The sequence below is a fragment of the Rousettus aegyptiacus genome, unplaced genomic scaffold (genome assembly GCF_014176215.1).
Source record: "Rousettus aegyptiacus isolate mRouAeg1 unplaced genomic scaffold, mRouAeg1.p scaffold_m13_p_1, whole genome shotgun sequence".
Lineage (NCBI taxonomy): Eukaryota > Metazoa > Chordata > Mammalia > Chiroptera > Pteropodidae > Rousettus > Rousettus aegyptiacus.
Window position 1 is genome coordinate 1621940 of NW_023416284.1, and position 27707 is coordinate 1649646.

General features: G+C 69.1%; 2 protein-coding genes across 3 annotated transcripts in view; one reads left to right on the forward strand and one right to left on the reverse strand.

Moving 5' to 3' along the window:
• Positions 1–2637: 2637 nt before the first annotated feature.
• Positions 2638–24732, forward strand: ARHGEF16 (Rho guanine nucleotide exchange factor 16). Of its 2 annotated transcripts, none has more exons than XM_016144391.2 (15): positions 2638–2958; positions 8789–9392; positions 11133–11178; positions 12144–12313; positions 13872–13928; positions 14298–14458; positions 17168–17320; positions 17428–17557; positions 18349–18423; positions 18588–18680; positions 18915–19066; positions 19469–19657; positions 20488–20561; positions 21029–21130; positions 21600–24732. In XM_016144391.2, exons 2-15 carry the CDS (start codon positions 8808–8810, stop codon positions 21737–21739), a joined length of 2127 nt encoding a protein of 708 aa, XP_015999877.1. In that variant the 5' UTR covers positions 2638–2958; positions 8789–8807; the 3' UTR covers positions 21740–24732. The 2 variants fall into 2 exon arrangements, with proteins under 2 accessions (XP_015999877.1, XP_036083791.1); XM_036227898.1 differs by lacking the exon at positions 2638–2958 and adding an exon at positions 7786–8000.
• A 1821-nt stretch (positions 24733–26553) lies between these two features.
• MEGF6 (multiple EGF like domains 6) overlaps positions 26554–27707 on the reverse strand; it is a 78188-nt gene continuing 77034 nt past the window's right edge. The window contains exons 37-38 of the mRNA XM_016144383.2: positions 27426–27473; positions 26554–27181 (exon numbers count right to left, since the gene is read on the reverse strand). Of these exons, the coding sequence (XP_015999869.2) occupies positions 27141–27181; positions 27426–27473 (89 nt within the window). The 3' untranslated portion in view covers positions 26554–27140. The remainder of the gene's footprint in view (positions 27182–27425; positions 27474–27707) is intronic.

The following is a 27707-nucleotide window of genomic DNA, read 5'->3' on the forward strand; positions in this document are numbered from 1 at the left end:
CAGCCCCTCGCCCTGCAGAGCCCGGCGATGGGACAGCGGTGTCCCCTCCAAGGCTCTCGTGGGGGAGGGGGAGGGGAGAGGGCCCAGGGGCGAGCCGCAGCCACTCTTGCAGGCCCCTGCCTTTCACTTCCCAAGGCCAGAACGCTCCGCCTCCCGGCGGGGAGGCCGGGGACATGCGGGAAGAGCCGTGGCCGACTGCGTGGGTGAAGCCTTCGCCGGGCCACCCGGCCGATCTGGGAGGAGCCCGCTGAGACCAGGCACGGAGAAGGCATGTGGACGGCCATCCCGCCCTGCCCTCACGCAGCGTGCCGTCCGTGGAGAGGGAGTAAGTCTCCGTTTCCTCATGAGGACAACCGCAGCGGACTGAGGGCCCGGCCGATCCCGGGTTTCTCGTCTGTGACACCTGTGGAGACCGGTCTCCAAACGGCTTGGGGTTTGGGGGTGCTCGGCGGGGGCTCGGTGGGGGCGTTTCCTTCCTCCATGGGGGTTCGGGAAAGGCCTGGTCGAGACGGTGCCCTGGGGGGCACAGGGCTGAAGGACAGGGGAGTGAGCCACGCAGACCAGGGGTCGAGTGTCCGGGCAGGGAGCACAGAGCCGCCAAAGCTCTGAGCTTTGGGGCTGAACACATTTTTGCGCCTCGGGGTCCTTGTTTACGACGTCGGGCCCCTGCCGAGGGTGTGCGTGGGTTTTGTGAGACGAGGGTGGTCACTCTCAGCCCCAGCACGGCCACCCTGGAGGCCCGAGGCGGGGAAGTGGGGCTGGACACCATCGAGACAGCGACCAGTCCGTGCTGACCTGGTGCTTGAGCTCTGGTCCCAGCTGCCGGGCTGCAGAGAGGCCAGAGGCCACTCCTGCTGGTGGGCAAGCGAGGGGAGGGCCGCGCGGCCCACCGTGGGGGGTCCACGCCGGTCCCCGTGCCCTCGGCCACCGCCCCCGCGTGCGGACTCCTCCACCAATCCCCTGCTTTATAGTGCAGACAGCGGAGGCCCAGAGGCCAAGCCACTTGTTCCAGGTCACCTGTCCCCAACCACACACGGAGCCAACTAGATTCGGGGAGATGGCCCCCGAAGCCTGCCAGTCTGCTGGCAAAGCCGACTCCGGGTGCTGGACGCCAGGGCGGGCAGGAGCGGGGTGGGCATTGACCCAGGGGAGTACCGAGTAGGAGTCAGGAGCCCACCAGGCCTCAGTCTCCCCACTGGGCCCCAGTCCCTCCAGGAAGCCCCCCAGCTGCTCCCCTCTGCATGCCGAACCACATGGGCGCAGTACCCACAAAGGCCTCTGGAGGGCAGCAGCGGCCCACTTTTCCCAGACAGCTGCCTGAGCCCGTTTGTTTGCTCAGGTGGCAGCAGGGCCTGGTCTACCACCCACAGGTGTTTGCCCTCAGGCCCACACTCAACGCCACACACGCACATACATGCACACACGCACACACACACGTGCGCACACACACGCACGCGCCCACGCACACGCACACACACGGGACTGGCAGCCTGCGGCCAGCTGGCACGGGTCCTGACTGTCTGATGCCCGTGGCCGGGGCCCAGCTGCAGGGTAGACAACAGGACGGGGCACAGACGCGGGGCAAGGACTGGGCCACAGGCGTGCCCGGCAGTTCTGCCCCTCAAACCGCGACACCCGGGGAAACGACGAGCCAGCCCCAAGCGCCTGAGGCCTCCCCACCCTGCGCAGGACCGCTGCCCACCCTTGGGAGAAGGCCCCGGGGCCAAGGTGGTCCTGTGCCTCGGCTGGACTGTGCCCTGCCCACAGCCGGCGGCCTGGGGTCCGCGCAGGGACTGCGTGGTCTGGAAGCCCATCCAAACGCCGGGCAGTGTCAGGGCCAACGGAATCGTGCAAGGCGCCACTTTGGGCAGCGGGCCTCTCCGGCAAAGGGACCTGAAGCCTGGCCGGAAGGGGGCTGGGGCTGCGGCCCGGGGTCTCAGGCCACATCGGTACTGGCCGAGCACAGGCCGTGCCCTGGGGATGGTACTGGCCGAGCACAGGCCGTGCCCTGGGGACGGACGCGGGCCGGAGCTGCGGCAGGGGGAGGCGGCGTTGGTGGCGGGGTGGCGTCCACGCGAGGTGAGGCGGGTGTGCTCCCTCTGGTCCTGGAGCGGCGCTGCGTTCTGATGACATTTTGGGGGGACTCGGAAGGGTCTTGGCGGAGCATGACAGGGTGATGAATTCCGTGTCACATCAAGAATGACACAAGAATGTGGACACGGGACAATCTGATCTGTTTTGGGACAGTGCGAGCTCCTCATCCTGCCAGCGTTAGAGCAAAGGCCGGGCATGGGCGTCCTGGGTCCGGGGTGGGGGGGGGGTGAGCTGCCAGTGGGGTCTTTCCACCAGATCCCACCTGGTCACCCCCCTGCCGGAACCCTGACCGGCTCCTGGGTGGGCTCTGGAGGGGGAGGCTGCGCGGTCCGGCCCGGAAGGAGCCGGGGCGCTGCTTCAGGCAGCAGTGCGAGAGGCCTGCGCGCGAGCCCCACGCCCCGGGGGCGGTGCCCGCGGCGGTGGGCGGGGCAGGAGGGGGGTGGGCGGTCTTCGACGCGGGCGGGCCTCGGGCGGCGGACTCTGGCCGGGACTCCGGAGGTGCGAGCCCGCCCGGCCGCGGGTCACGTGGGCGCCGGACGGCCAGGTGGGGACGGTGACGCAGGCGGCGCGACCAGGTGCCTCGGGCGCGCCCAGCCATCCCCTCCCGCTGGGCCTCGGAGCCTCAGCCGCACGCCCGCGCCTTGCCCGCCGAGGCGCCCACCTGCCGCTCACCTGGCCGGGCAGAGCGCACCTCCGCCTCCCGCGGGGCCGCACAGGAAGTAGGGGGGCGGGGACAGGGAAGGACCGAGAGGCCGGACGGAGGGCTCGGGACGGCCGCCCGGCCAGGGCGCGGAGCCCGCAGGCTGGCCCGGCCCCGCCGCTTCCGCCCGCGCTCGTCGCTCCGTCCTCCGCCCCGGGGCGCAGGTAAGCCTGGGGGACAGGTGAGCCCGGCGGAGGGCGCGGGGAGTGAGCCTCCCTCGGGGCGCGGACAGTAGCCCTGGGGGCGCTTTTCCTCCGCTTTGCTTTCTCCGCAAGCCGCGCCCGCGGTCCGCAGAACTTCGCGGCCCCTCGGTCCGCGGTGCCGGCCGACCCGGCTGTGGGGGGAGGGGGGTCGGAGCTGCGGCCAGGACCCGGTCGGATGCCGCCGCCGGCCCTCCCTGGAGGGGTGCACGCCAGCACCCGGACCAGCGGGGTGCACGTCACAGCTGAGGGTCAGGAAGGAAGCCCCAGGGCCCTTGAAAGGTGGTCGGGAGCCGGGACAGAACAGACCCTCCCGCGGACTCTGCAGAATCTGCCGCAAACCGCTGTGGCCCTGGCGCCGGCAGCCGCGGGAGTGCAGGCGGGGCCCCTGCGGGGAGCGGGGCGGACCCAGCGCGGGGCAGGGTTCTGCTCCGCCAGCAGCCCGAGACCTCCAGGCCGTGAGTCCCACCTTCCCTGAGACGCCAGCCTCAGCTGCTCCCTCTGGGAAGCGCAGTCCCTTTGGAGATGTGGGCGGACCTCAGCCCTGCACCGGCAGGGGCGTGGGGGTGACCGGGTGAGAGGCAGATGGGAGTGTGCAGTGACCTCAGCATCTACCTGGAGCCCGCTCCGGCTGTCCAGGTGAGCAGGCTGCACCGCCCCGCCCCCCCCCCCCCCCCGTGGGGACTTAGGGGACGGTGGCTGATCCTGCTCACCTGTCCACCCCGTTGCCCCAGTGCTGAGGGGCAGGGGCCCCGGTTCACATCCGGGCTCCGTGTGAACTAAGACGAGTTAATTAAGCTGTCTGGGCCTCGGTTTCCCCACCTGTAAAACGAGAGTCACAGGTGTGTCCACTTAGAGATGGCGGCCGATGCCCACGGTGCCCAGGAGACGAACTTGCCGGAAGGTGGACCCAGGCGCTGAGCCTGGGCGAGGGAGCGGCAGGAGGTGGGGGGCCTGGGGGCTTCCTGGAAGAAGTAAGGTCTTAAGTCACCTGGAGAATGCGTCCCCCTCCACCCTCCCATCCCCAGCGTCTCGGGTTCCCGGGGGTCATCTCTGACCCCACGTGGAAGACACCGAGGCACAGGCGGAGTGGCTCGCCGAGGTCCCCACGGCCACTGCCCCGAGGACAGCAGGTCCCGAGCGTGATCCGATGGCACACTGCCCACGGCACAGCCCGACCCAGGATTCCGGTTTCGGAATGGACGTCAGCTGCTCGTCCCCTTGGCCCATGGCAGCGACCTCCGGGCTCAGGCCACTCGCCGTCAGAAAGAGTGGCCTCCTAGTGAGCGTCCCCACTCCCTGCCGGCCCGGGCCTGGCGCCTCACCCAGCCCTGCCGACCGGCAGCCCGAGCCGCACACGCCACGTTCCCTCTGCGCCTGGTTCCCTCACCTGTCGGGAACAGTGCCCGCCTTCCGGAATTTCGGTGAGGGAATGAAGGCCCAGTAGGTGGCAAGGGCTTGGTGGGCACCTGCTCGTCAGCTGTCTGGGCTCCCTGCTGGAGTCGGGGCTCCGATTTCCCGTCTGAGGCCCCTCCGGGGGACACGGTGTGTGCCAGCCGAGCCCGGGGCGGCAGCTGTGTGTACGGGACGTCTGGGTTCAGAGATGGGGGCAGGAGCCGGCCAGGGTGGGCGCTGCAGGCGGAGCAGGCGGCGGCGTTGCCTGTGACGGTAGCCGGTGCCCCCAGCTGTCACGGGAAGGAGACGGCAGAGGCTTCTGCCCGGGGCGGGAGGGGCTGCCAGCGCCCAGCAGGCTGTGTCCCAGGCTGGGCACAGCCAGGCCAGGCGGGTCTCCCCTGACCCCGCCACGAAGGCTGCTCCTGCAGTCAGCTCAGCTGGGGTGTCTCCGCCTCAGCACTGTGGACGTGGGTTTCAGGCGTGGCCTCGTGCGGGACTGTCCTGTGCTCTGGAGGGTGGCAGCCGCATCCCTGGCCCCTGCCCCCACGAGGCCAGCAGCTCAGCCCAGTTGCGGCCACCAAGGGGGCTTCTAGACATGGCTGAATGTCCCCTGGGGGGCAAAGCTGCCTGGGTTGAGAGCCCCCGAGCTGCCCCCGCCACCTTGCAAGTGGAGCTGTCTGCGACGTGGTGTATAAGCCCAATACTGCAAATTCCATGTGACCCTGAGTGTCGCGCTCAGCCGGGCAGAATTACCCCAGACAAGGCCGTCACTGTGGGCCGAGTTCGCCTCGGCACAGACCTGGTCCGGGCCGCTGGCCGGAGAGGCAGAGCTCCAGGCGGGGCAGAAGGGACAGAGGTGGCCCAGGATGGAGGTCATACGGCATCCTAATCTGAGGACCAGCGGGTCCCAAACTCCCGGTGATTAGAGTCCTGGTGGCTGTGACCAGAGCCCAGGCCAGGGATATTGTGCTTCTGCAAGGGAGTGGGCGGCATGGGGCCGGGCCCGCTGGGGTCCTGGCAGGCCCGTCTGTTATGAAGGCGGGGGGAGGCAGGGGGCTGGGCTGCCAGGGGCCCCTGAGGCCAACGGGAGCCTCGGTCCAGAGACCTGCCCTGACTCCTCCTGCTGACCAACAGCCCGCTGCCCCTCACTCCTGAGCCCCAGGCCCCTTACCCGCCCCCAAACGTGTGCTGGGGACAGCAGGGCAGGCTGCCGAGTGGCACAGGGAAAATCAGATGGTGTGGCTCCCAGGGCTCAAGCGTTGGGGGCCCTCCCCAGCCCCCTGAGCAGGAGCAGCAGCAAGTCACCCAGAAGTCACCCGAAAGGTGGCCCAGCCACTCTGGGAGTCTCCCAGCGCAGCCCCAGGGTCTCTGCTGGTGTGAAGCCACGTGTGCGTGGGGGTGGCACCTCGCTAGGGAGTCCTGGGGTGCGCACTGTCCCCAGCGAGGGTGTCGGAGCAGAGCAAGGGCCGGGATACCTGCGCTCAGGCATTGGCTGGGGGCTGAGCCCCACTGTGGGGACGTGGACAGCGAACTGTCCCTGCCCCCACAGAAGGACCTACAGAGTCGAGGGGGAGGCGGGTGACAGCATGCAGCCCTCACTGCCCTGGGCCTCTCCGGGGAGCTTCCGGGGCCACCTTCGCCTGGAGCAGACCCGCCTCTGCGGCCCGGGCGGCCACTGCGGGGCGTCTGGCCTCTTTCAGCCACTGTCTCCTGGATGGCATGGCTGGCATTTGCCCCAAGGGCAGCTGGGACAAATCTGTGCTCTCGGCCCCTCCACCGGGACACCGAGCGAGGGCCCGTGTCCTGCAAGGACACCTGAGCAAGGCTCTGTAGCCCATGAGCCGGAGGAGAGGCTGCGGGAAGAGCCGCCGGGCAGGGGCTGGGTGCGGGGCCGTCCCGGAGAGCCCACCAGGCAGAAGCCAGCGCTCACGTGCGTGTGCGTGTGTGTCCGGCACGCGGGCCTCACGCCGGCACAGTGCCTGTCTCCTAACCAGAAGCAGACAGCCACCGGGTCCCCCATGGCTGAGGGATGGTCCCTGATGCCTGACAGGGCGGCCGAGGCAGGGGGAGCATCAGGCCAGCATGCAGCGGGGCGAGCTCGGACGGCGTCGTCGGCGTCTCCGCACGGACGGGAGACGGGGCTCCCCGAGTGCGTTTGCTGGGAAGGTCGCAAGGTGACCTCGAGGGAAGGCAAGGACGGGGAGAGGCCTGGCTCAGAGATGCCCGGTGGCTCCAGGCCCATCCCTGGGCTTCCCGGCAGGAGAGGCCGGAGAAGACGGGCAGGAGGAGCCATCGCAGCCACCACTGGAGAACGTGGGGGCCTCGCCGACCGTGCCACGCGGGGCTCAGGCAGCGCGCGCCTCGGTCCCGTGAGCACATCCGTGAGCGCCGGGGCCCCTCGGCACGGGTGACGCCACTCCGGTCGTCATCCGGGGACGCAGACGGGACCGGCGTCGGGCGCCTCGCCACAGCCGAAGCTCGAAGACCAGGGATGAAGGCTTCTCCGTCCGGAAGAGAATAACCTCTGACGGACTCTGAACCCCGCCGCATCAGCCGCCCGCCCGGGGCCGGCAGCAAGAAGCGCTTCGGCCCGGCTCTGCCTCCTGGTCGTGGGCCCTGAAGGAGCAGGGGCACGGCTGCGGAGAGGGGACGGCCTGGGCACTGGCTGCCCGGCCAGGAAGCGGGGAGGGGACACCGGGGGCGGGGACAGTATCTGGGGACACAGGGCTGACGCGCTGGCCGTATGGAGCAGGGCCGCTGCACCGCGTGCAGGAGGAAACCACGGGTACACAGGAGGGGATCGTTAACCACGAGCGGCCCGGGCGGGCACCGACTCCCTCGGGCGCCGGGTGGGAGGCCGGGGCCCCCTCCCCCAGCGGGAAGGGGGCAGGTGACGCCTGCAGTCTGCTGTGCCTCGCCTAGAAGTCAGAGAGAAGCACAGAGCCCGGGGCAGGGCGGGGCGGGGTGCTGGAGGGGGCGACGCCTGCCTCCCACGATAAGCCTGTGGTGCTTCCGGACGCGTGAGCCCGTTCCTGGCGCTTCTGGGATGGAGGAGCCAGCAGAGGTGCGGGGGCGCGGCGGCGCCTGCGGCGGCTGCACCCCGAGGCCGGGGCGCCGGCACACGGGTGCGCCCACTCGCCCTCAGACCCCAATCCTGGCTGGTGGCACCCGGCCTGCGGGTGTGGCCGCCCCGCTGGGCACGGGGGTCACACCCGGCAATGTCTCGCCTGACTGGTTCCATCCAGGCACTTCCTGCCCCGAGCAGACTTTGCCCTCCCCTGGGAGAGGCCGAGCTGCTCGCCGGGTTCGGCCTGAGCGCAGAGGAAGGGGGCAGGAGGAGCCAGGCCTGGGGCCCGAGCGGGGGCCAGGGGAGAGGAAGGAGGAGGGGCGCGGGGACCTGGCGGGCGCCTCTGTGCCTGGGCACTCGGCACCGTGTGGGGTTGGCCCGTCTGTGCTGCCCGCTCTGGGTACCAGCGTGGATGCCTCGTGCTGGAGTGGAAGGGCTCACGGGTTGGAGGCGTCCGGTGGCCCACATGGCCGCGTTTTATTCGGCGTGCTTACAGATGGGAGTCTGAACCCCGATTCTCAGCCCCCTGGGCAAAGGCAGACAAGTAAACACGGGGCGGGGCCCTGGGGTGGCACAGACATGCCCAGCCCGGGGGAGGCCTCGGCCGTCCTCCGCTGGGTGACTCAGAATGTCCCCAGGAATGCGTGGGCCGTCCCCCCAGCATGCGGGCGGCCGGCTCTGCCCGAAGCTCCTCCCTGGGGCCCAGACGCCTTCCTGGGGTGGTTCAGTGGAGCACCTGCTCTGGGGGTGCTGAGTGGCTGGGCTCTGTGTGCCCCGCAGATGATCCAGCCATGCGGTGACTCCGGCCAGCCCGTGTGGCCGGCCCTGTCCTGGGGGCCCTCCTGGGCGGAAGCTGGAACCTCCCAGGTCGCACTCACTATCGAGTGAGTCGTGAGCTGGGCTCGAGCTGGGGCCCACCTGGTGGGAACTGGTGGCCGAGTGGCTGATTCCAGCCAAGGAGTGTGGGGCCCCAGGCACCCCCACTGCCCACACTTACACCCCAGCTCAGGAACACGTCCTCAGTGTGTGCGATGCTTCCTCTGGTGCATCCCAGGGCCAGCCTCGGCTGCAGGCTGCGCCCCCCTGGGCTCGGAGACCAGGGCCTGTCCCTGCCGGGGTCCCCGCAGGCCTGAGGCCATCCTGACTGCTGCGTGCCCAGTCTGGCACAGTCCAGCCTCCTGGGGAGCGTCCCCGTGCCAGGCCAGCCCTGCGCCAGGCTGCACAGCCCACCGGCCTTCGAGGGCTGGCCCCTGAGCGCCGGCGCTGGCTGGGGTGCTGGAGGGCTGCGGGTGGCCGTCGGCCTGCTGCCCTCACCTTCGCCCTGTCCCCCAGGGCCCCGCGGCCGCCCGGCATGGCCCATCGGCACTCGGACAGCTCCCTGGAGGAGAAGCTCCTGGAATGCCGCTTCCACTCGGAGCTGCGGCTGGACGCCAGTGGGAACCCTGTGTCCGGGCTCCCGACGGTCCGGGGGTCCCTGCGGGTCAGGGACAATGCCGCCTTCCAGCACGACGTCCCGGGGCCCGCACCCCTGACCCCCGAGGGCAGGGGGCCGCGGGCCATCATCCTGAGCACACAGAGCCCCGCAGCCCTCAAGATGGGCACTGAGCAGCTGATCCCCAGGAGCCTGGCCGTGTCCAGCAGGGCCAAGGCCCCGGCCCGCCACCAGAGCTTCGGGGCGGCTATGCTCAGCAAGGAGGCCGCCCGGCGGGACCCGCAGCTCCTCGTGGCCCCCAGCTTCTCCCTGGACGACATGGACGTGGACATGGGCCCCGGGGGCAGGCTGACGCGGAAGCTGCGGAACCAGTCCTACCGTGCGGCCATGAAGGGCCTGGGGACCCCGGGCAGCGAGCTGGGGCCCGTCCACCTCAGCCCCAAGCTCCAGGCCCTGGCCGAGGAGTCCAGCCAGCCTCCTGCTCGCCACGCGGCCAAAAACAAGGTAGGGGCCTGGACAGCCAGAGGGGACGGGCCTTGAAGGGCCGGGGAGCGTAGTCACGCCTCCGTCTGCCATTCCGGGAGCACCCCGTGTGCAGGCTCCTGCCGTGTGTTTAAGTCCTAGGGCACGCTGTGAGCGGAGTGCGAAGGTCCCCGTTTTACATACGAGGCCGCTGAAGCTCTGAAAGGGCCACGGTTTTACCCAGGACCCCGGACTCCGGGCCCCACTCTCAGCCACGGTGGGGGGCAGAGCCTGGGGTGACCGGCCCTGAGAAGGAGCCGGCCCGTCTGAGGGACGGGTTTCGATGGTAGCTTTGCAGCAGCAACTGGCTGGGACTCAGTGGTCAAGGGGCTCGTGTCGGGGACTCGGGAGGGGGCAGCGGGCCCCCAGCTGCTCGTCGGGGGCGTCTGAGGCTCTCCCTGCATGCACCCCTGGAGAGGATGGAACAGGCACGGGGCCGATGGGAAGGGCGCTTGCCCAGGACCCTCTGCCTGCAGCTGCCATCCTGACAGCCCGCTGCCCAGGGCTCCAGCCCAGACTGCGGGCTGCGGCCTCGGCCTGGCCCCACCGGCATGCTGGCTACCCGGCGTGCAGAGGGCGGGCCGGGCAGGACCCTGGCCTGGGAGGTGGGGCCCTGGCCCTGCCATGCCCACCCACGAAGCCCGGTCCCCAGACTCTGCCGGGGGACTCAGCACGGTGCACCCGGCCCAGGCCTGTTTGTTCACGCACTGCTGACATTGCCTGAGGCGCTCACACCTGTGCTGTGGCTCAGAGGTGACCCGGTTGGCCGGTCCCAGGAGCGCGCCCAGGGCGGTGGGGGTGCCGGGGGCTGGGCCGGGGTGCTCAGGGAACTGGGGGGAGCAGAGGAGGGCCTTCCAGGAACACAGGGCCGGGCAGGGGCCGCAGAGGAACGTGGGCTAAAGCAGAGGCGTGGGCGACGGGTGGGGGCCCGGTGGGGGCGGGGGGGTGGGGACACTGGGGCCCGAAGTCGGGCAGGGGGCCCGGGCAGGGCCAGGTGCAGCTGGGAACACCCCGCGTTCCCGACCACAGGGGAGCGCTCAGGCCCTGACTTGTTGGGAGAAACCAGCCCACGCTTTCCTGGAAGCAGCCCCTGCGAGGTCAGGAAAACGGGGTGCCCTAGCCAAGAAGGCAGGCTCTGAGCAGGCTCCCGGAGGGCCGGGGTGTGGGGCCCCCAAGGACCCTGCCTGCTCCCTGCTCACCTTCGCAGCCTTGCCATCAGCTGCGGGGCCTGTAGCCCCGCGTGGGGCTGGACACGGACCCCATCTCAGGGTGCCCCTCCCATGGGGTCCCGTGTGCAGCCCCAGGCCCCACCCCAGTGTCCCTTCTCGGCCCTCTCCTCCTAACCACCCCGGCCTGCCTCGGGCTTCCCTCCACACCCAGCCAGACACCCCACTTTTCTAAGTACCTTCTCTTAGCTAGTTCAGTGCCACCACCACCTCCTTCAGGCAGCCCTCCCGGATTTGCCTGGCCCTCGGCCACCGGCCCTGCCTGCTCCGAGCCCCCGTCACGCCTTGCCCTGGCCTCCGCTTGGTGGCCCCGTGTCCCTCGTGGAGCCGGCATTCACTGAGAGCTTCCTGGGTGCCCAGTGGAGCCCCCTCCTGTTGGGCATGGCGTTGTGCGTGGAGCCATGCCGTCTCCGGGCCCCAGGGTGCAGGGCTCCCTTAGGCCCACACGTGTCCCCTCCCTGCTGAGTGCCCGTGTTTCTGGGTCTCGTTCGCACAGAAAGCGCTGGGGCGGAAGCGTGCACACAAGGGCTCCTTCAAGGACGGTGAGTGTGGCCCGTGGCTGGGGAGAGGACCGTGGGCGGGGCCGGGCCCCACCGAGGCTGGCGCCCCTGGCCGTCCCGGGAGGGGTCGGTCTGCGTGTGGCTGCACAGAGGACGTGCTGGGGGGACCCCTCCAGGCACCGGAGGGCCTGGTGGCTGAGTGACCGCGTAGCTCTGACAGGCAGGAGAGGTCAGAAGGGTCCCTTCACTATCCCAGGCGCTGGGAACGGACGGAGCCCCGTACTCTGGCCCCGTGTGTGCACCAGGTGGCCAAGGCACCACGGTGCAGACACACCTGCCGTGTGTTCTCCCCGTGGTCGCGGTTCACTGGGAGCCCTGTGCATGATGGCTGAGCCTCGGGGGGCCCAGTACACGCATTCAGCCTGCTGAGGCGTAGGGTGCCAATAGGGCCCCAAAAGGGAGCAGGGAGGGGAGGTACCTACCCGGCCGGGAGAGAGTGGGCGTGAGGGGTGGGGCCAGTGAGGCCCGAGAAGGGCTTGGAACTGGGTGCCAGGCCTGGGCTTCTGAGGACACAGGGACCCCGGCCAGGACGGGCCCTCTGTCCCTGCCAGCCCCCGACCTCTGTGGGCGGCCCCCGGTGTGGAGGGGTTGCCACGAGGGCCCAGGGGTGCCCTGAGCTGCAGACCAGCCTGTCGCAGTGGCCTGCGGTGTGTGAGCAGGGACCTGCGCCCCTGGTCAGAGGCCTCTCTGCCCAGCCTGGGGACGGCCACCCCCCAGAGCCCCCTCCCCCGACCAGCACTGCGGTCCCCTGCGGCACGCTGATCTGTCCGCTCGGCCTGGTCCAAAGGTGCCACATCCCGCACCTGCGCTGGGCTCAGCCAGAGGCCACGGGAGCCGGGGGCCTGATGGGAGGCTGCTTGGGGGCCCTGCCCGGCCTGCCCTGCCTCGGGGGGCCCCTGCATGTTTGCGGGCACCAGGCCCACAGGTGACGTGCCCCCTCTCCCCAGACCCCCGCTTCTACCAGGAGATCCGGGAGCGAGGCCTGAACACCAGCCCGGAGTCTGATGACGACTTGCTGGATGAGTCGTGCAGCCCCGAGGGGACCCGCAAGGTGGCCGCCCCCATCGTGGTCAAGACCTATCGGCCCCCCCAGGTCACCTGGAGCCAGCTCCCGGAGGTAGGGCCAGGCTGGGGGGGCGAGGCCCTCCCCGGGGTGCAGACTCCGGTCCTCCCGGTGAGGGGGGCCTTTCACAAGCACCCCGTCTGCACTCAGCATGCAGTGGGGGTCTCTGGGGGAGGGAGCAGATAGGGGCACGTGCCATCTGTGTGTGCTGGGCGCCCCGCAGGGGGACCCCAAGCCCTCTGCTTCCTGCTCGGCCTGACCTGGAGGAAGCTGTGGGCACCAGAGACCCCGTCCCGGAGTCCTGCCCCCAGGAAGGTGCCCAGCGGGTCCTCGTGCGGAAGCAGGAGGCATGGCCCTGGGGCCGGGCTTCAGCTCCCACCACACCCCCCGCCACCACCGAGCCACCCTCATCCTCCACACCTGAAGGTGGAGCCGGGCCCCGCCCCGTGGGGCTGCGGGGCGCTCGGTGGAGCGCGCAGCTGGGATGAGGCCCCGGGGTTCTGAGCAAGTGAGGGGATGGCATCTGTCACTACCCCCAGGCAGCCTCCTGACCCTGTCCCCCGAGAGCCAAGGGACGAAGCTGGGCTGCAGGCCGTGGGCATGGCGGGCAGTGCGGAGGGGGCACTTTGCTGTCCCCGTCTGCTGTTCAGTGGGCTCCTTGCGTGTGACCCATGGGCAATGAGAGAGGCCGAGACTTTGTGACCGCCCACTGCGCCCCAGGCTGTGGGACCCCCAGCCAAGGAGGGTCCAGGTTGGGGTGAGGACAGACGGATGGAAAGTCAGGAAACACACGTTAATTGCCACCTGCCGGGTCCCAGCTGCGTGCCGGGAGCTGTGTATGCATGACCTCCCAAGTCAGGGATGGGGTTCAGTTCATTGCACCCTGAAAATGCTGCCACAGATTCTGATCCCGGTCTCTTGACCTGGGGGGCTCTCGGCCGAGGAGGAGGCGTGGGGTTTAGCCCCCCAGTCCAGACACTGGTGATGCCCTCTGGCCAGCCTAGTGAGCGGGAGGGCAAAAGCGGGGTGGCCCTGGGTCCTGCAGCGGGCGCCCCCAGGCAGAGGGCCTGCCAGCCTGCCCTGGCAGGGATGTAGCGGGCATGCCGGGGCTTAGAGGGCGTGGTCTGAGGCTCTGGGGCCCGAGAGGGTGGAGAGCATGGCTGGGGCTCCATCTGGGACAGTGTCACCCCAAACCTGGTCGGGGTGCTGACTCACCTGGCCCAGGTGTGTCTGAGCCCCGGCCCTACCCCCAGCATGCCCTCAGCTTTCCCTGGGGGCCCTGTCCCTCTCCACAGCCCGGCCGCTGGCAGCTCTGTGGGACAGAACCCGCCTCCCCCCGATCCTGCACCTGCCAGTCTTCCCCCTGGGCCCCCATGATCTTCCTCAGCCACCCCAGAGCTCTTCAGGGGGGCGGGCCTGCTAGGGGGCAGTTTCCACGCAGAGGAAGAGGCGGGGGTGACAGGGCCAGGCAGGGCCAGGCCAGCTCAGCAGCCCCACTGCACGCGGTTCCCGGGCAGCCCTGACGTGCCTGGGATGTGGGCAGCCCCGCCCCGGCCAGCCTGGCTCCACCCGGCTGGATGTGCAGCCGCTGAGCCCAGGCCTCTGCCCACAGGTGGTGGAGTCGGGCATCCTGGACACGCTACCGGCCGAGGAGCGCAAGAGGCAGGAGGTGAGGGGCAGGGCCGGGGCACAGCCTGCGCCCCAGCCTCGGCACCGAGGGCCACGAGGGCCGCCCACCCATCGGCCACCTCTCGGCCAGACACCGGGGTGCTGGCTGGCGCCCTTGGTGGGCTGGGGGCAGGGGCAGCCACCGTCGCTCCTTCTCGGATGAGGGTGGGGACCTCGCCAGGTGTCACGGCTCATAACGGGCCCAGCCAGCGCTCAAGCCCAGGGGCCCCGCTCCGCCCGCCCGCCTGCCCACGGCCTGGCCAGGGCGCCTGGGTCCCAGCCCGCGCCCTCGCCCGCTCCCGTCCCCGCGGCCTGCGCCAGGCCCCCGAGTGGCGCGTCCGGGCCCGCTGCATCGCTGTCCTCCGCGCAGGCCATCTTCGAGATCCTCACGTCCGAGTTCTCCTACCAGCACAGCCTGGGCATCCTGGTGTCCGAGTTCCTGCAGTGCGCAGAGCTGCAGGCGACCATGACCCAGACGGAGCGCCACCACCTCTTCTCCAACATCCAGGACGTCCGGGGCGCCAGTCAGAAGTGAGGCCCGCCCCCTCAGCATGCCGGGTCGCGGTGGTGGGCCCTGGGGGGCGGGGCGGGGACGGCTGGCCAGGAGGGAGCACAGGAACCTCCCTGGAGTGGCCCCGGGGACAGCCGAGCACTGGGGCTGTGGCTTCCTGGCAGCTCCCTGCACCCTGTCCCCTGGGTGTTCGGGGGGGTGCAGTACCTCCCGCGGGGCACAGCCCTGCCTGGTGACAGGCGAGGCCCCACCAGGACACCCAGGCCCAGAGGACAGAATGACAAGGTGTGCGGTGCCCACGGGCAGGTGGCCTCCAGTTGCACCCGGGTCATGTTCCTCCCAGAGGCGTGTGGTGCCGAGGGCTCTGGTAGCAGGGCCCGGAGGTGGAGGAGGGGCCAGGGGAGCAGCTGCAGGCGTGCATGGGCCGAGAGCATGCGTGTCTGTGTGCGCGCGCGTGCGTGTGTGTGTGCATCCGCGTGGGCCGCGTGCGTGTGCATGTACGTGTGCGGGGCGCAGGCGCGGGCGTGGGTGTTCACTCCGGTAAGGATCGGGCCAGGAGTGCACCCGTGTGGGCCCCGCCCGAGCTGCCCAGGGCCCCGGGAGAAGCCCCCAAGCCCCAGTGGCCCCTGCTGGCCGTGGTGGGCGGTGGGCGGGCGGGCGGGCGAGATGCTCAGGGGCTGGTTAACTCATCTCAGCGTCAACGGGCCCTCGCCGAGCCCCGCCCAGTCTGCTGCCCGTGGGCCCCGTGCACATCTCGGGCCACGGAGAGACAAAGGGGCGGCTGTCATCCCTGGCCGGGTGCTTCGGTGACCTGACCGGCTATGGGACACTCACGGCCCCTGACCAGGCGGGGGTCTGGGACAGCGCTTCACCTCCAGCCCTGCCCACCCTTCGCTCCACGTCCCCTGAGTATGGCGGAGCTGAGAGTTTGCTTCTGACCTCACCCCCGCTGTCCCTGGGTGGGACGCCGCAGCCCCCCACCCACCCCACCCCAAGCTGGGCCCCAGCAGCTCTCGGCCATTCCCAGCGGCCTCCCCAGGAATCGGCTACGTTGGGTCAGTGGCCGAGGGCCAGCCTCGGACCTCCCAGACCTCTCCCAGCCCTGCATGTCACCCACAGGGTCGCTGGCCGGCCCGGCCTGGCCATGCGTGTGTGGCCTGTGTCGGCTTCGTCAGGGCCTCCCCCTCACTCCTGGGGCTGGGGGTGGTCCTCGCCTGCTCCTGACACACCGTCCCCATTTGCCCGGGCTGCCATGGCTCTTAGAATGTCCTGCTCACAGAAAACAGTCTCCCGTGGGTGGAGCATCAGGCTGGGGGCCAGCGAGCTGGGGCCTGAGGGCCCCCTGTCCGCCTCCAGGCCAAGGCCTCCTTCCCACTCCTCGTCGCCCTCACCGGCCCTGCCAGGATAACCTGAGCGAGGTCCCATCTTCCCAGGGGTGGGGAGCCCACAGGTCGGCGGGGTTGCCCATCCGCCCGGGTGGCACCCGGCCGTGGGTCCAGGGTGGGGCTGGCAGCGGACCCGTCGGCGCCCTCGGCATTGAGGACCCGGGACCTCACTGCTCCCGTACCTCGCTGTCATGCAGCTGGCTCTCCCCTCCCGCCCAGGTGGTGAGGAGTAAGGGCCGTGGGGGAGCCGGCCACCCTCGGCCCATCACTGTGCAGTGAGGGCTGAGGGCTCCCTGGGGTTCCCGTGGGGGCGGATCTGTGTGCGGGGACTCCGCTCTCTGCCCTGGCGAGGTCAGGCAGCTGCCTCATCTCCAGACGGGGCTGCTGCCCCTGGCCGCCCCAGGAGCCCAGCTCACAGGACCTCGACAGAGTCAGACTTAGAGAGACACTGCGGTGGGCGTGGCCGCGAGCCCAGGGTGGGCCGAGGGGCAGAGGAGGGGGCCTCTCGGAGGGACTGGGCTTGTGGGGTGGGAGGACCCCCTGGCTGCCAGAGCCTAAGGGGCGATGGGGACTCGGTCCAGCTGTCGAAGGGGGACCCAGCGCGGGTCCCGTCAGGCCCAGCCGCGGTGCCGGTGCCTGCCCCTGGGGACAGAACCCTGGGTGGCTTTGGGCCCGCCCCAGCCAATCGTTGGCACTGTGTACTGTGGAGGCCTGGGTCACGGGCGAGCCTCAGAAGGGCGTCCCAGCAGGAGCTGCGGGCTGGCGGTCGCTCCGGGGTGTGTTGGGCTCCAAGCAGCTCTGACCCGAGCCACAGCAGATCACGTCAGCGGCAGGTCCTGGCCTCCCTGTCCGCACCCCGTGACGGCCACTACCGTCTCTGCGGGAATCCGGTGGGAAGCGGCTGTGGACTTGGCTGTGGGTCTGTGCCCCGTTTCAGGTTTAAGCTGCTGGTCTGCCCCGGCTTTTCCGGGGAGGGCTGCGGCTTTCAGCCCCGGCCCGGGTGCCGTCCGCGCGCCTCATGTGTGTGTGCGTGCGCACGTGTGCATGCATGTGTGTGCATGCGTGCACTCATGTCTGTGCGTGTGCGCGTGTGGGTGTGTGTGCGTGTGAAGGCACGTGTGCGTGCATGTGCGTGTGTATGCGTGTGTATGTGCGTGCGTGTGCACCTGTGCGTGCATGTGTGTACGTGTGTGTGTGCGTGCATGTGTGTGTGTGTGCCTGTGCGTGAGTGCGTGCGTGCGTGTGAGCGTGTGTGTGCGGCTGCGTGTGCGTGTGCGTGCGTGCGTGTGCCTGTGCGCTTGCCGCGTGCGCCTGCCAGCCGGGCCCACGGTCCCCGCCCCGCAGGTTCTTCGAGGACCTGGAGCGGCGGCACAAGGCGCAGGTGTGTGTGGAGGACATCAGCGACATCCTGGAGGAGCACGCGGAGCGGCACTTCCACCCCTACGTCGCCTACTGCTCCAACGAGGTCTACCAGCAGCGGGCCCTGCAGCGGCTGACGTGAGCCAGGCCGGGGTCCCGGGGGGGGGGCGGGGGGGTGGGGGCGGGCTCCGCGTGTGCCGCCCCGCCTGGGCCGCAGCCGAGCGCACACCTCGTTTCCGCGGCAGGAGCAGCAATGCCGCCTTCCGGGACGTCCTCCGCGAGATTGAGAAGCGGCCCGCGTGCGGCGGCCTGCCCATGATCTCCTTCCTGATCCTCCCCATGCAGCGGGTGACCCGGCTGCCCCTCCTGATGGACGTGAGTGGGGAGGGGGCCGCCCGGGCCGGCCGGGGTCCCGGCTTCGGGCCACGCTTTGCCTGTGCGGCGTGGTAGCTGTGAGGCCAGTTACGAGACGGGTCCAACAGCCACGGCAACGTGGTCACGGCTGTCACCCACGGAGCCCTCCGCCAGGACCTATTCCCACGCACCCGGGTCACAGCTGTGCACGCCCCTGACCTGGCATCACCCAGACCCCTGCCGAGCCTGGGTCCTGGGCCGCTGCCACCTCCGACCTGGCGGCCCCAGCCAGTTGTTCCGGGCATAGAGAGGGGCTCGGAGGGGCTCCCTGGAGTGGCTTGTGTCTGAGCTGCCAGCTCATGGGGCCGAGAGGTGGGCGAGGGTGGAAGGACCACACACGGCATGCACAGTGCACGCACATGCACACGCACACACATGTGCACACACGTGGCGGGGCCCTGCTAAGCTCCCGGAGGCAGCACGTGGCCTGTGCCGGGTGGGTCAGCTGTCCAAGCCAGAAGGGACATTGGACCCTCCGGGGCCCCCTGGGTGGAGTAGAACTAGAGGCTGCGGGGCCCTCCCTGGCTGGACAGAGGTGACCAAGGACTGGAAGGGGCGGGGCTCTGGGGGCTGCTCGTTCCCGGTTCCCACCGACCAGCCTGGCCCGGCAGAGCCCTCTGGGGTCCAGCCTCGGCCTCGCTGAAGCCCTGCCCGGGTCTGGTGTTGGCGAGGGGCCCCTGCCCATGCGGGCTTCAAAGCCTGGGGTGCAGATGGGCCCCTGGCGCGGCTCACGTCTGGCATCGTCTCTGCAGACGCTCTGCCTCAAGGCCCAGGGCCACCCCGAGAGGCACAGAGCTGCCAGCCGTGCGCTGAAGGCCATCAGCAAGGTGAGAGGAGGAGGGTCCAGGCCCAGCTCTTCCAGTACCGACGGGGAAACCGAGGCCCGGGGGCGGGGCTTGCCCTGGGACGGCGCCGAGGGCAGGCGGCCAGGCGGTGGGGGCGCGGGCCTCCTCGGCGGGAGCTCGCCCGCAGCCCTGGGTGCCGCCCGCAGCTGGTGAAGGCCTGCAACGAGGGTGCCCACAAGATGGAGCGCACGGAGCAGATGTACACGCTGCACACACAGCTAGACTTCAGCAAGGTGAAGGTAGGCCGCCCCACGGCGCCCGCCGGAGCTCCGGGCCTGCACGCCTCGGCCCCCGCACAGCGCCCCGGGGGCCCGGGGGGGACACACTGCCCGCGGGCGCATGGAGAGCCCCTGTCCCCCGGCCGATGGCCGTCGGTGTGAGGCCGGACGCCAGTCGCCCAGTCCCCGGAGGCCGGGATCCTGCGGGGCGTCCCCGCCGCCCCCGCCCGGGCCTCAGCCGCCTCCGTCCCCCAGTCCCTGCCGCTGATCTCCGCCTCCCGCTGGCTGCTGAAGCGCGGGGAGCTCTCGCTGGCGGAAGAGGCCGGGCTCTTCCGGAAACTCGCCAGCCGGCCGACGTGCTACCTGTTCCTGTTCAACGACGTCCTGGTGGTCACCAAGAAGAAGAGGTGGGCGCCCGGCTCGGGGGTGGGCAGCAGCCGCGGCCTCGGGGAGCCAACCCGAGCCGCCTCGGACCTCAGAGCTGGGGACGCGCAGCGGGGGCCCCTCCCCGCCCGGCCTGCCCGTGGCCTCCAGGGGCTGCTCCGTGCCACGCCCCACGTGACCTGGGGTGGCGGCTGGCGCCCTCGCATGTGGCCCTGGCTCCCTCCTGCAGACCCGAGCCTGCCCGCCCGGCCACCGGGATGCGGCAGCTCACGGCCCCTGTGATCTGGGGGGAGAAGCTGGGGGCAGCTCTGGGGAGTGTCCTTCGGGCCGCCTGGCCCCAGCTGCTGCGGGGCCCTGGGTGGGCGGCAGTGGCCCGGCCGCCTGCAGACGCCCGGCAGCGTCGGGCTTTTTCCCGTCGCCCGCAGCGAGGACAGCTTCGTGGTCCAGGACTACGCCCAGGTGGACCACATCCAGGTCCAGAAGGTGGAGGCGTGCGAGCCCTCCCTGCCCGGGGGCGGCAGCCGCGGCTCCTACGTCCCGCACCCCTTCCAGGTGACCCTGCTGCACAACAGCGAGGGCCGCCAGGAGAAGATCCTGCTGTCCTCCGACTCCGCGTAAGTCCGGGAGGGCTCCCCGGGGAGGGCGGCTCTGCGAACCCCGAGGACAGGACTCCTGCCGCCTGCGTCCCTGACCGCTGTCACGTGCTGGGTGCTGGGGACAGCCTTGTCCCCACCGAGTACACAGTCCCAGGCAGGGGGCGCACCAGGCTCAGAATGAGCAGCTGAGCCGTCCCAGGCGTCCGGGGGGTGGGGACAAGTTGGAGAACAGGCTCGTCCGCCTCGTTGTCCATGGGGCAACTCGGGCTGTGTCTGGCAGGCGCTCGGTCTGCAGAGGCCCCGGTGTGGAGCAGCCGGGAAGGTGGCGGGCGGGAACACGGGGTGGGGGTGGGGTCAGCCCACAGAAGGGTGCTGGGGAGCTCGGCAGACACAGGAGAGGACGAGGGGCCCGGTCCCCAGGCTCTTGACAGCAGGGCCTCTTTCTTGGGGCCAAAGCCTGTGCAACAGACAGCTAATGGGCTGGGGGCCCAGCGCTGGGAAACGGGGTGGCCTGGGTTCTGGGGTGCAGCTGCCGCCCGACCCTGACCCCAGGCAGCCGACTCGGGCCTGGCCTGACCTGCACTCCTCCTTGCGCCCTGGGACGTCCCACACCTCGGCCCCCAGCACAGTGGACTGGGGTGGCCTGCAGGCCACCTGCTCACCACCCCGGCCCACGTCTCGTGAAGGGGTGCCCTGGCAGCGTGAGCCTTCGTCACCACTGCCTGTCCCGGCCTGAGTGCTGTGTGGGGACGCTCAGAGATACCCATGGGAGCCCACGGACCCTCCTCCCCACCATGCCACACTGGGGACAGGAGGCCTCGGCGCCCGCTCACACTGTCTGCCCCCAGGAGTGACCGGGCGCGGTGGATCACGGCCCTCACACAGTGGGAGAGGCAGGGGCTGGGCCCCACCCCCAGGGGAGGTGAGTGCTCATCCCACGGACACCGGGCTGGAGGCCCCTTTCCCATCCCCGGTGGGCGGGGGGAGTCTGCTGGCCTGGAGGGACACATCATGCCCAACCCCCTGGGTCACCTGGGCAGGTGAGGGGCCCACCTGTGTACACAGACCCAGCTGTCTCAGGGCCTCCCCTGTCCGTGGTGGCAGAGGATGCTGCTCGTGCCCAGGAGCCGGGGGAAGCAGGCCGGCCCACAGGTCTGTCACCCCAGCCCCGGCCCCTTAAAGCCAGAATGCCGGTGCCAGGCACCCTGGCCCTGAAGGCAGCCTGTCCTGTGGCTTTTGGAGGGGCCCAGCTTCAGCCGAGGGAAGCCGCCACGGCACCGGGCCACGAGGCTGTGCTGAGACATGGAGCCCTGCCCGCCTCGGGGCTCTCAGCCACCCACCCCCCGGGAGGACAGTCCCGCCGCTGACGCCCGCCTCCCCCTGCCCCAGACCTGCTCCAGGTGGAGGTCACCAGGGCCTACTTGGCCAAGCAGGCGGACGAGATCACGCTGCAGCAGGCGGACGTGGTCCTGATTCTGCAGCAGGAGGATGGTGAGCGTGCGGGGGGCGGGGGGCCCCAGCGAGGCTCGGAGCACACTGGCATGGGCGGCTGACCCCAGCCCCCTGGCCCCGGAAGCAGTTACTGCACACGCTCATGGTGGCCTGATGCCAGGGCCCCCTGTACTATGCTCTTCCAAGGACACCTTCAGCTGTCCCCGAGTTCTTGGTCACTGTGTTCTTTCCCAGCGGGCGGCGGCTGGCTCTGCCGCTCCTGGGCCCGCAGGTGGCCACACAGAGCTGGCTGCAGCGAGCTCAGCTCCCACGGCCAGTCGGAGCTGAGCACCTGACCATGCACACATGCCTCGAGCAGGGCCCCCTGGCGGGAGGACGTGGTGGTCAGCTGTCCGGACGCCTGGCCCTGGTGTCTCCGGGACAGCCGCCCAGGGGGCTGGGGTGCCGACATCGGGGCCCCTCCGCGGTGCCTGGGACCCTGCCCTCACCGCCCCGCGTCTGGGCGCAGGGTGGCTGTACGGCGAGAGGCTGAGGGACGGCGAGACGGGCTGGTTCCCCGAGGACTTCGCCCAGCGCATCACCAGCCGCGGGGCCGTGGAGGGCAATGTGCGCAGGCTGGAGCGGCTGCGGCTGGAGACGGATGTGTAGCCCACGTGCCCCGTGCCTGGCCGCCCGGCCACCCGTCCGTGCCGCGCTCCGGGGGGCGCGTGGGCCTGTCCCCGAGCCCGAGCCCAGGGCCGGCAGCGACGGCTCCAGACACTTCCCAGGAGGAAGATCTCGCCCGCCCCCGACCCCACCCCCGGGGACCACCCCTAGACAAGCTCCGGGGCCATGGGGAGGATGGCCCTGGGGACACGGGATGACTCAGCCGTCTCCCTCCCGCGCCGCTGCCCTCTCCTGGGGACAAGGAGCACCCGGGGCTGCCCCGCCTTCCGAGCGGAGCTGGGGGGAGGCCGGGGGGGGGGGGAGGCCACCACGCTGCACTTGTGCCTTCGAGGTTTCCGGAGGGATTAAAGTGTTTCTAGAACACCTGCGTTTCCACAGCGACTCTGAGCACAGGCGAAGGCCACACGAGTCCCCGGGAGGTTCGCAAGGTGCCTCGGGCTGGGGCCGGCCCCCACTCACGGTCACTCTGGGTTCGTCCTCAGCCTTGGTCTGTCTGTCCACCTGGAGTGGCCTGGGCAAGACCAGTGGGTGTGGGGGGGTGGAGGACACAGCGGAGCCTGTGGGGACCCATCTGGGGTGCCCCCACCCCCACAACCTCTGCTCCCCCAGGATGGGGGCCGTGCGGATGCGAGAGGCAGGCGGACCTCTGGGCTGGGGAGCCGGGTCCTGCTGGTTCGCCAGAGGGGGTGCTGTCGTCTGCCCCCCCGTGCCAGTCCTGGCCCCACGCTGGGGCAGTGCCGTCCTCCGGGTCAGGCCCAGCTCCCCACTTGCTGGACAGCTGGAAGTCTGACGCCTCCACCCTCACACCTGGGAGCCGGGCTGCCTCCCGCCTCCCTTGGAGTGCGCTGGGGCAAGCTGCCGCCCGCGCATTGACAGGTGCGCGTGCGTTGGGAGCTGGTGGGCAGCGTTCGTACAGGCCCAGCTGCCCCGTAAGCCGCCTGCCCTCAGGGCTCACCCCCGAGCTCCCAGGCGGGCAGGCCGCACCCACCCCCAGCCTCCGCCAGGTGCAGTTTCGGTCAGCGGAGCAAAGCGGGTTTGGATGCGCTGAGGCCGCGTCCTCGGTGTTGTGACCTGGGGCAGGGAGGTGCTCGCAGGGGGACATCGACGCCTCCTAGGACAGCAGCTGACCCCGCCCTCCCACGGGGGCCTCGTGCCTGGGGCACCAGCGGAGCGGCGGGAAGTGGGGGCTGGTCAGGGCCTTGCGACCGAACCCCTTCCCCAGAGCCGTCCTGGGCACCTCAGTGCCCAGCCCCAGCGGGCACCCCCATCCATCCCCGGAAACGTGGGAGCAAAGACTCGAGGTTCACGAGTGGGCCGGGCTGCAGTCGGCACCCCATCTGCCACCTGCTGTGTCTGCATGTCACTGAACCGCGGGTGTCCCTGGAAATGGGTGTCCCCTGCAAGGCAAGGCGGCACGCGATTCTTGCTTCTCACCCACCCGGGGTTTCGGATCTCTGCGCTGCTCTGCATGCCCGGCTCCCATTTCCGGCCCCGCCAGAGCGTTCCGGGCCCTTCCAGGTCCCCCCCGAACCCCGTGAAAGCCTCACATGCCCTCCCACCAGATGCATCGCAGTTCACGGGGCCGCCGAGCGGCATCTGCCGGGGTGTTTCCTAGCTGGTGCTGTCGGTGTTGAGGAACCGGGGTCCGCGTGGGCCCTGCACGGTCACACGGCTGCGTGGCCGCCTCGCCGGGTTCTTCCTGGTCATGCTGGCCGGTTCGGCTTTTCCACCGGGCAGGCCCAGCCCTGAACACCCCGGATTCTCGCCGCGCTTCTCGTTCTCATAGGGCGGACTGGCCTGGGGCCTCCCGAGCTGTGCCGGGGGTGGCGGGGAGTAGCAGCCGCACCCGATTCTTGGTCTTTAAGGGAGGGCAGCTTGTTCCGCAGTTTCCTGGGCCCTGGCCGGGTCCCGACCCGGTGGTCCAGCGTGAAGCCGGCAGAGCCCCGCCTCCTGGTGGGGGAGGACCGCTGGAGGGAGACACAGACCATCACGGCAGGGCAGGGCCGTGAGGTCGGCGACGCCCGGAGAGGGAAAGCAGGGCCCTGGTGTGCACGGCCGGGCCGGGACGGCCCCCGACGGCTTCGCGTGGACGGCCGCGCATCCGCCGCCTTCTCCGTTCAACCTGCTGCAGGTTCGTGGCGCATGGCCACTGCCAACGAGCCTCTTTCTGCCCGTTTCCAAAGATTCGTGTCCTACAGGACACTGAGCTCCGTCCAACACCCTGCCTGCCACTGTCCCCCCAAGGACGCTGACACAGTTGCCAACGTTGAACCGCCTTGGGATTCGAATCTGGTCCAATCCCCGTTGGATCCAGTGGATGTTACTTTTTAAATACTTTTATTCGAGGAGCTAATGTCTTACTGGGGGTTTCTGCACGCACATAGCGGGTCTGGAACTTCCTTTTCTCGCGCCGCCCTCGACACCGGGCCTCGTGAAGTGCGTTGAGCCGTTTCCCTCCGTTTGTGGTTTCTTGGAGTGACTCACGTTATTCCAAGTTCACGGTATTTTGAAAGTCTGCACAGTCACCTGTACCAGCGTCGTCCCAGCTGTCACCGGGTGAATGGCAAAGGAGGCGGAGCATTAATTACCATTTGCATTTACTCAAGTTCCTTAGTTTACTTAAGGGTTTTATTTCTACCTACCAACCCTGGCATTTTGTAGTTTCCCAAAATCGCATCCACTTTTCTACGCTTCTAAGGTTACTGGTGCAGAGTTGTTCATGTTTTTTTTACGTTATACTCTATTGGGTCTGTAGTTAGTTCTCTGTATTTTTTTCCTTGCTCCATGTTTAAAAAAATCAAGTCTTGCTAGAGTTTTCCTTCTTATTAGTCTTCGAAACATAAATTTCGATTTCGTTAACTGTTTCATTATTCTCCATTTGCTAAGCGTAAAGTTTATTTAAATGCAAACGAGTACAAACGGGAACATAATAAATACGTAAACGTAAGTATAAAAATACAGCTTGTTAAAGCTCATGCAAATTTCGCCGGTGTTTATGTCTTTTTGTTTAACCTACTGGTGTCTGCAGAGGACACATCACATCACCGGTCATAACTGTTCACTTCTGCGTGCCGTACCGTCGTCGCCGTGTGAATGCGTGAGCCTCTGCTGTCACGCGCCTGCGTGAGTGCATGTGTCGACATGGTCACATGCGATGCCTGGAAGCCCGAGGCGCTGGAGCCCCTGCCTGAGCTTTCCTCTGGCTTGCCTTGAGTGCTTCCGTTTCTCGCCTTCCCGGTGCATCTTTCGCAGTGAACCACAGCGGAGTATTTAACGTGGTCCAAGGTCTGTTTCGTGATCGTCTGTAACCGTCCGCGTCGGGGTTTCTTCATCTGATTTCTTCTTCTCGCACTGTGTTCTCCCTCCTTCCCTGACTTTCACTGGGGAGAGGAGCTTGACCCATCCTCAGTCCTCTGCCCGGGGTACACCTGCCTCATTCCAACCTGCCTGCACGTCTCTCTTCCCCCAGCAGGGGCGCACCTGAGCACGCTGCCCTCCCCGTCGCAGGCCAAGGTCTCAGAGGCCGGTCACCGCGCACGGCGAAGTCTCACTCACCAGGTTCCGGGGAAGTGTCCTGTCCCCCTCCTGGCTTCTTTCCCTTCTCTCTGGAGGGCGTCCTCTGAGCAGGTTTCCGTGGTAACCCCTGGGGCCTTGGAGATCAAGAATAACGTGGGCTTTGCTTTTCGGTGATAGTTTAGCAGGACATAAAATTCGACTTTCAGGTTTTTTTTTCCTGAACATGTTGAAAACAACCTCGCTGTCTCCTGGCTTAGAGTGTTTCTGTCACAACGTCTGACGTCCCTCTGATTCCTGTCCTCCTTTTCGGGGAATTTTGGAATCTCTCTTCGCCACGGATAAAGTGCTTTGGACGATGGCTTTTCTGAGCCTTTATGGCCTGCGACCACCCCCCTTTTGACCTGAGAACTTCCTGTTCGCTGTGGCTTCACAGAAATGGTTTTCTCTCTTTCTACTGTTTCAGCGAGATGGACGTGAACGCTTCCTCAGCCGCTTCCATGAACTCTTTCGTATTCTCTGGGCCTCCCAGTGGCCCCCTGGGCGCGCGTCCTGGGCTGGAAACCCCGCTCCCCAGCTGTGTCCCTGCCGCCCGCCCGCCGACTCCTCCGGCCTCTCCACGGGGGTGCTCCCGCCACCCCTGAGGGCCTCCCGGGTGCTGAGCGTACCGGCCTCAGAGCTCGGCACGCGGCCCATTAACCTGGCTCCCTCTGCTCGCTGCTGTTTACCAGTTGTCTGTTTAAAGGGACGGGGCTTTCTAGAACCCTCCTGATTTTGCCCCATGAGGTCCTTTGCCCTTGGGGGATCAACAAGATGGGCTGGTGTTGGAGGGGAGGGAGGGGGATGGCTCAGGCCCTAAGCACATGGTGTGACAGTCTGGGTCCACCTCCTCCCTGGTCATCCCGTCCCTCTGAGCTCTCCACCCCTCACCACTGTTTCTGCCTTTGGGGACAGGAGGGGCACGAGTGGGGGGGGGCGCCCATGCTGCCCCCACACCACCCCTGCCCTTGGGGCAGCCGCCTCCCCTTGGGGCCGTGTGCAGGCCCGGGGTCTCGGGGTGCCTTGCCGTTTAGCAGGTCTGTCCACCTCTTCCTGGGCAGCACCTGCCTGCCCCCCAGGCGCTGGAAACCAGGACAAACCCAGCTCTCCTTCCTGGCACGCCCAGCCCCAGGAGGGAGCAGGGGCCAGGGGGCCGGGTGCCCGTGGGGCCTCCCCGGCCGGAGGGCACTGTCCCAGCACGCACATGCCGAGCACGCGCAGACCAGCAAACGCAACACGCAGGCCTCGAGGGAGTGGCCACCTTTCTTAACTTCCTGGATTTCCCGAGGTGCCGGAGCCCCTGCCCAGACGCCCCCTGGGCCCCCGAGTCCCAAGTCAGGTCTTCCAGGGGTGGGGCGGGGCACGGGCAGCCTTCCGGCACCCAGGGCCGCAGCGGCGTGTCCAGCTGCACATAAATACCGTCACATAAATATGGCTGGCGACACTTCTCGGCAAACAGGCCGAGCGCAGTAGTCCCAGGGCCTAGCACCAAAGAACCTGCTCAGAGGGCAGGGGCCCCACGCCTGCACCTGCCCGTACGTCTGCCCGAGTCCTAACCCAGCGTGGCCGGAGATGCAGAGCCTCTGAGCACAGATGGCCGGTGCGGCCCGGCCTGGCCCCTCGCCTGGGCTCTGCAGAGCTGGACCCAGCGGGTCTCCGTCCTCACGGCCAGACGGTCCTTGCAGAGCAAGGGGCTGCGTGGCTGTCCACAGCCCCCGGGGGCAAGGTGGGGCGGGGGTCCTGGCCCATGGGCGTCCCTCCTCGGTCATCGCCGAAGGCCCCAGCGCCCCGTGACGGCCGCCGGGAGGTGGGCCTCGGGGCTGCCTCCGTGCTAGTGCGTCTCTGCCCTGCTGCGGGGTCCGGCTGCTGGGGCTGCGTGTGAGGGGCAGCAGGGGGAGGGTCAGCCCCAGGGTGCGGGGACTTCGCGCTTCCCCGCCTGCCTCCCGGCTCCAGCCCTGCTCCCAGCTTCCCCCGGCCTCATCCCAAGGTCCCCGTAGAGACACCTGCTGCCCTGTGGGGCCCAGACTCTACAGAAGCCCCCGAGCCGCACCCCTCCCCAGGCCTTAGTCTGCTGGTGACAGACCGTGACAGCGCCGGACGCCACCGGCCCCCTTACCTGGGCTCAGGGTTGAGGACGGGACCTCGGGGAGCTGGAGGGGGCCGCCTGAAGGTGAACAGACAGCACTCGTGCTGCTGGCCCACGCGTGGGGGGGCAGCAGGGGCGGGAGCCCAGGCTGCAGGGACCCGCAGCCCTAGGCAAATGGCGGGGCCTCTCCCCTCCCAGGATGAGAGCTCTCGGCCCCCGCCGGGTCCAGGCTGTGCAGAGAGCGGGGAGGCGGGACTTTGGGCTGGATGGAGAGGGGCCTCACTAGGGGCCAAGCGGGGCCCTCTCCAGTCG

Excerpts from the sequence above, each read along its gene's own strand:
- ARHGEF16 (XM_016144391.2), top strand. The coding sequence starts at position 8,808 with ATGGCCCATCGGCACTCGGACAGCTCCCTGGAGGAGAAGCTCCTGGAA. Across the intron at positions 9,393-11,132 it reads GCCACGCGGCCAAAAACAAG|AAAGCGCTGGGGCGGAAGCG; the intron begins GTAGGGGCCTGG and ends TCGTTCGCACAG. Across the intron at positions 18,424-18,587 it reads CGCTGAAGGCCATCAGCAAG|CTGGTGAAGGCCTGCAACGA; the intron begins GTGAGAGGAGGA and ends TGCCGCCCGCAG.